General features: G+C 41.9%; 1 protein-coding gene across 3 annotated transcripts in view; it reads left to right on the forward strand.

Moving 5' to 3' along the window:
• The first annotated feature begins 806 nt into the window (after positions 1-806).
• bcam (basal cell adhesion molecule (Lutheran blood group)) overlaps positions 807-7,282 on the forward strand; it is a 54,451-nt gene continuing 47,975 nt past the window's right edge. Inside the window, exon 1 of one of the 3 annotated variants that reach the window (XM_024267382.2) lies at positions 807-1,100. In XM_024267382.2, coding sequence (XP_024123150.1) covers positions 1,037-1,100 — 64 coding nt within the window. In that variant the 5' untranslated portion in view covers positions 807-1,036. The remainder of the gene's footprint in view (positions 1,101-7,282) is intronic. The other 2 variants (XM_024267383.2, XM_024267384.2) reach the window with 2 other exon arrangements.

Below are 7,282 nucleotides of genomic sequence, written 5' to 3' on the forward strand. Positions count from 1 at the left end.
CTTTTTTCTGCTGTTTTTCTTTGCTTTATTTCTGTTTTCGGGAACCCATTTTTATCATGCAAAAATCTCCATGATTTTATCAAACATTCTTAAGAAAAGAAAAACCTTATTTGTGTCTACAAAATTTTATTCATATCTAAAGAATTTTTTTTTACACTTTATCATTTACCGGTGAAAGCATGCATGCTTTCCCAAAAAATATATATATCTTTTTCCAACAAGAATAGCTCCAAATGAATGTAAATACTTTGGAGCTAAGGTGCAACCCAGCTTTGTGACAAATAGTAAGCTTTTTTTGTGTCTGACTTGATATGTCTTTCCCAATGGCAGTTTCCACAGACGGCTCTTGTGCAAAGTTTGACAGCTCTGCTTGTCTTTTTTTCCCAGAGACACAATGTGACAGTGGCTGCAGTTGCTGTTCTTCTAATTAGCATATTCTACCTACAAACCCAGATTAGTGAGCAACAGCATCTTGATTAAAAAAAACTAATAAACATGTTCTCTATCATTGTCGTAAAAATGGACCAGCTTGAAAAATAAAGCTTCAGCTTTAACATCAAAGCTGTGGAGCTGCGTTCAAAACATCTCCAACCAGCCTTCTATAAAAGCTTAGTTATTTATGAGTAAAGGGCACGTTTTTGGATTCGCTATGAGTCAGTGCGTCTCATGATAAAATCCCTTTCAACTTGCCTTAAAGAAATCCTACGGGCCCCAGCAGACCTGCGCAATTAGTCAAGTAGGTCTTTTCATCGGAACTGAGGTGGAGAGACAAGGAGGGGGAGGGAAAAAGTGTGTGGGGAGGAGAGGGGGTCACCTTTTGTGCAAATATATCAACCAAGTGGATTGCCACCAGCATCAGATTTCTGAGAGAGAGAGGGAGAGAGAGAGACTCAGAGAGACAGGAAGCTTTGGAGCGCAACAAGAAGAGAGACAGACAGGTCTGCTGCTGCTGCTGTTGTGCCACTTCTGCAGTTTGCATCCAAAAGCAAAGTGATTACTTTTCTGAAAGAAAAGGGGAAAAGTTGAAGGAGCTGGAATGGACGGGATAACACTCAGACGCGCGCCACTCCTGTGCACCTTGCTCCTCTGGGCATTCCAGGGTAAGTCTCTTTACGCATCCACCAGCAACTTTGTCCCGCTCTTTTACACGTTCGATTTTCACGCCTTCGGACGGCGAATGGTCACTTTTTCCTGGAGCTGCAGCTCACCCGAGTCCCATGTTCGGCTCCAACCTGTCCCATTCACGCCGCAGTACAGGAGCAGCGCGTGTCCGTTTCGCCTAAACTTCAGCTGCTGTTTCTCTCGGACTGCAGGTGGACGGCGTGCGCTTTGGTCTCGATTGTTTAAGTGGAGAGTGGCTCTAGTTTGTGTGCGCCGCGTGTTGCGCAGCGTCGGATGTTTCTGTCAGTAGTTTCCAAGCCTGCGCGGGGGTCTATCCCGCACTTTTGAGAACGTACGCCCGCAGGTATCGTACTTTCTTCAGGACTCCTCCGCTGCAGCGCGGAGGGATACACTAAATAAACTTTCAAAATCGCTTTATTTTATGGACTAAAAACGACAATTCATCCTTAAGTAGCTAAAAAACTCCAGAAAAAAATCCTGATTTTTCTTTGAACCTTTCCCCCCCTCGAAACATCTCGACGCTTTACCCAAATCCTGCTACTGCGGTGTGTGCGTGCGCATGCGTGTACTGCAGCGCAGTTTTCAGCGCTTTGATGTGGGATTTATGTCTCCTGTGTTGGCAGTGCGCCTCACCCTCTGCACCCCAGGGTGCCGCTAGAAAAACTAAGCCAATTTCAAACGCAACTTGTCTCTCCCCAAAATATTGTTTACTGCTGCAAAACAAGATAAACAAATAAACAAAATAGCCAAAATAGACCCAAAATACCACTGTTTTGATGTTTTTCCTCCCAAAGGTGACTAATTGTAGTAATATGATGATAATTTATTAAAGTTGTTCCTGATAATTTATCACCATAATTTTGGAGTTGGCATATTTTTTATGCTAAATTTTTATATTAATGTAGTATTTTGTAAGTATCTTCAGGGAGTTTTTACCTTTTTTAATTAAGGAGGCGAAGGGTGGAGCTTATTTGCTACCCCGCCCCCCACCCCACCACCACCATCCACCCTTCTGTTTGAGAAACCCCCCCTCTTTAGATTCCCCTCATCACAGAAAATTTCTAACTACTCCGCTGGCGCTCTTTTATCTCATTAATTGAATTGCAGCCCTACTTTCCTTCACATCAGCACTGGGTCTTGATGACTCCATCCTTTCCCGCTCTCCCTTCGCCTCCTCTGCTTGATTTATTGGATGTTCCCTCACAGTTGCTTCCTCCGAGACAGTTGTCGGGCTTTTGCTGAGTGTCTGTCCCCCTTTGTGGAGCCTCCAAACAGGTGCCCACTAAAAAGTGCCCTGTAATTTATGGAATCGGCTCTAATGTATGGCCTGCCGTATAAGCGTTCATCACACAGCTGTGGTGCATTGATTTAAAGGCTCGCCTCCAGGTGCTGAGCTCAACACGGCGGCGTCTCAACCCATACGTGTCACAGAAAAGTCAGCAGAAGGTTTTTTTTGTTTTTTTCTCTCCCCTAAAAACTTTTCTGTCCTCCTTGAGCCCGCTTTAGTCTAATAATAGCACCTCTTGTTGTGTCTCCGTGGGATTGGGTCATGCAAATCTACATTCTTTAGATTGCTGGGCACACATGTTTGCAAATCTGACTTTGTTAGTGTTGAGTGCAAATGTGGAAAAATGGAGCCACAAGATGCATAGCAAACCAATGTCATGGATCTGAGTGCTGCAGTAACAAAGAAGTAGCAGTAGTAGATAATGCGGGGGGGGGGGGTCTAAAATAATTTTCACGCCCATTATTATTTAAGATAAAGATAATATAGACATTATTTTTCACCCGGGGCCCCCTAACTGCTATGTCTGCCACTGAGTAGTAGCAGTAGGGCACAAAATCCACTATTGGCTACCAGAAATGTGTCCTTTCTATAAAACCCAAAGGAGAGCTAAACTTTTTTTTTTCCTAAATCCATTTAGAACTTAAAAAAAGCAGAAAAACAAAACAATGAGAAGTGCATACATGTTTTTCCAGAAGGAAAACTATACCAACATTCTAATCTCATTTAAAGCATTTTAAACTTTATCTAAAAACTTTGAAGCACGAGAAAGACAAAAAAAAAGGGAGACAGTCAGATGAGTCTGGGCTAAACTGCAGAGACTTGTGAGACAAGTGGAAGGAATTGTTTTGACAAGCATCCGTTGACTTCAAGGTGTGGTCTAACAAGCAGCGTCAGCCCCTTTGTCTAACACAGCTTTAAATCTCACAGTCATTTCCTCGCTTTTAATTTCTTTGCCTCCGCCAATGCGACATAAGTGGCATACCCCCTGCAGCCTTGTGTAATTATTATGGTATTAGGCTTGAAAAAGAGCTGTATGGTGGAGAGGAGTTTTGTGAATGACCCGGGACACCTTTGGGCTTTTTTTAGGTTGAAGTTGCAAACTGACATTCATTCTTAATTTTTTTGAATGAATAATCCAAGAAAAGCAACTGGATATTTATTGCTTTAACCCTTTAACACCTGAGGCGTCACCAATGACTTAATTTTTTTTTAACACACTATAGCTTGGGCCGCTTTTCTCCTTTAAAATCTACTGGAATTACGTTGATCGTGTTGATAATTAAAAAATTACAGTAAATCAAAGAACATAAACACCGACTCTTAAAGGTTAAGGATGTACATCACATTTGTTAAAGTCAAGGCCCTAGGGCCGAATCCGGCCCGCAGGGTAATTATATCCGGCCCTGCAGATCATTTTCTTTTATTGTTATTAATGGCCCGATGCTATCTTGCGCTTATTTCTAATTCGTATAATTTTTATAAAATATATGTTTATGGAAAGTAAAATATTAAAAGTTATTTAAGGTTTACGTTGATCTTTTCTTGAATAATATTCCTGCATTTTTATTATTCATAATTATGTTAAGTTACAGTTTTAATGTCATAAAAAATGGCATTCGATAGCTTTTTGGACTAGTTTTCATTTATTTTTTAGGCTATTTTAGAGTTTAGCTAATATTTCTGCTACATGCTAGCTGTTTTGGCTAATTTAGGCTTTTTTTCAGTTTTTTTAGGTTATTTTGAAGTTTAGCTATTTTTCAGCTACATGCCAGCTGTTTTGGCTAACCTAAGTTTTTTTTTTCATTTTTTTAGGCTAATTTGGTATTTGGTAATTTTAGCTAACATTTCGTCAGCGTTTTCAGCTATTAGCTTCAGTGATTTCTGCCATCCATTTCAGCATCTTCAGCTATCAGCACTAGCATTTTCAGCAGCCAAATTCAGCTTACAGCATTAACTTGCATTTTTGCAAGTAGTGCTATATATCTAGTTGATAATTATGTTAAAAAGTTACGTTTTTAAAGTTTTCAAAATTTAGTTTAGTGCGTTCAACAAATGTTTATCCTGTTCTGCCCGCGACCTAAGGTGTGTTTCGGATTTTTGCCCCTTGTGTGATTGAGTTTGACCCCCCTGATGTACACGGTTGCTCTCTGTGTCATTTGAGTCTCTTGAAGGAAGAGGGCTGTAATTATCATGCTTGGTTATCTCTGTTACTGCAAGTTGGAATAAGTGGCATTCTTCTGGACACGTAGGCGCTCGTCCTCTATCTTTGCTGAAAGGAGTTTCTTTCTTCACTTTAAGTATCTACTCATGACACGCGAATGCCTTTAATCCCAGAACAAACAATTACCAACGGTTTACTTTCGTATTTCCACCGCAGTGGAAGATTCCAGTGAAAAACTGCTGGAATTGTCTCCAATACTCAAACTTTATTCAAACTGTACATTTCAGTATTGCAGCTGTGCGGGACATTGATGTTGGCGGGTGAGCCCTGGTTGACAGCTGGGCATCAACACATGGTACTCCGCACGCACGTGGTTAATCCCAGGGAAGTCCACCAGTCAGAACAATGCGGTTTTCAGTGCAGATGGGAAAGTTTTCCACCTAAACTCCCATGTGGCTCCACAAGAGCTTCAGCTAAACTGTGATTACACAAGCCTCCACAGGTATATAAACAAAAGGTGTTTTTCTTTTTCTTTTTGTCTGTTTTCCCATTGCTCTCTATCATGCCATCTCACATTCTTCTTCTGTAAAATCTGCTCCTCTCTTGTTTTCTCACGTGGCGTTTTTCCAAAAAGATAAGATTTTAAATGTGACTGTTTTAATGCTGCACGTTTTTCCCCTACAAATCATTGAGTTTCTATTCATTGCAACCCATTAATGACCCAGCATAACATCAGGAAGATGGGATGCTGTGTTTTAGTGGGAGAGGCCTCTGTTTGCTTTTACAGACATCCCTCGAGTCCCTCCATGATAGATTTATGACCCCTATTAAGGATTTCAAAATGGGAGTTAGAGTCCTCCCCTCCAAATTTTTCGCATTTGAGTCAAGATTTAAAGCAAAACGAAGTAACTCAAAAGATGTTGTTGAGGCGTGGTCGGTTCCTTTAAAGCTTTCCTGCCTCAAAGCTATTGGGGAGTAGTAAGGAAGGAAGGAGGCATAAAGCAAAAGGAAAGACAACCAAATTAAAGAGGGAGATGAGAAATGATTGGAGCCAACCATTGTGCCACCACAATGTAGCCTTGTTGTTCCTGTCTCTGGGGAGGAAGTTGATAGTGATTTGTAATTTCAAATGCAGCCTTGAAAAGAGGCTTTATGTTTCTGGGTGTGTGTCCTTGGTTCTAGATGTCCGTGTGTGTGTGTGTGTGTGTGTGTGTAATGGTAATTTAGGGCGTAGGATGCAATTCAGGGTTGTGCAAAATTGAAAATTCACAAGGCTTGTTCAGGACACAATAGTGAGTGCTGCCTGTCCATTTAGCGGGAGAGTGCTCTATCAGAGGTACAGGTTTAAAAAGAAACCCTTTGTACCTCAGGTTGTTTCTTTCCACAAAGAAATGCAGGATTTTATAGGGTTTTCCAGTTGTTTTAATCAATCAAATCACCAAAAAAAGGCAGCAATAAAGATCAGAAACATGGACCGAGTCCAGATTGAGGAACCTCAATTAGGAACGGGGAATTTCATGGAAGAGCCTGGATCTGTGGCCAAGGAGATCATTTTCCTGGCAGAGGAGAGGAAATTCTAACCCTTGTGCCCCTCCAAGCCTAAACCCTCCATCTGACTGTTGGCTGGCACGGGGGTCCTCTGGGAGCCCCACAAGCTGTTGGCTTCCAGACATCAACAGTTGCCTCAGCAGCAGTTGTTGAATGCACCCTTCAAAGAGACCCCCCTGCCCCCACCTCACCGCCTAACGCTCACGCACTTGGGCTGCACCTTATGTCTTTCTGCACCAACGGTTTGTGTCATTAAAACAAAACTGTGCAGTTTTTATTCGTCACAGAACTTTTAACTTTCCAAAAAGGATTTAATATTTATGTGATGTTTTGATAAAAGCTCCAGCAAAACTACTCTATTTTATTGATTGGCGTTCCATGCTACTAAAAAAATCAATACCAAGCATCTTCCATTTGTTTCATATGAAAAAAAGTTTCACAATAAGAGTCCTTATTCCTCTCCTTTGTTTCACATAATGCTAAAGTGGAGTCTTTGCATTCAATCGATGGACATTTGTTTCCTCAAATTAGTTTAAAACAAGTCTTCAGTGTAAGCCCTCTATCATAGCTAACCTCTCTTTTTCCTCCATCACCCCCACTCCCCGTGACTTTAATCTAGTTAATGGTTAAGCAGCAGTGTTAACCTCCCCGTGAGACTGGTCACTGTTTGACAATGAGATCTTATTGCCTTAACTGGGCCGGCGGGACCTGGGAGAGTGGAAAAGGTGCATTAATCCTCCTCACCAGGAAGGAAGAAGACGAGGAGGAGGAGGAGGGGTGAAAGACGACCTCGCTTTAGAGTTTGTGTGTGAAGGCCAGAGGTTGTGTTTGCGTTGCGGCTTTAGCAGAAAAGTGTCGGGAGTGTTTGTTCGGATACGGCCCGCATACCTGTACACCTGAGAGGAGGGGCCTCCTCCGTGTCATGTGAGAGCATGTCCAGAGAACCATCACTGAGGAAAACCAGTCTCAGTTTTCCAAGTGTCTGATTTATCCTGAGGCCATAGCTCACCCCTGTTTCATAGCAGTTTTAAGCATCTGATCCCCTCTGAAAGTAGTCATAGAACTAAACCACTTTTCTGCGTTTCTGTGAACTTGACTTTGAAAGAGTTGAGAGGTAGAGCTGCCGTGCTTTGACTGTTAATGCTCTCCTTCAGTCACGTCTT

The sequence above is a fragment of the Oryzias melastigma genome, linkage group LG16 (genome assembly GCF_002922805.2).
Source record: "Oryzias melastigma strain HK-1 linkage group LG16, ASM292280v2, whole genome shotgun sequence".
Classification (NCBI taxonomy): Eukaryota; Metazoa; Chordata; class Actinopteri; order Beloniformes; family Adrianichthyidae; genus Oryzias; species Oryzias melastigma.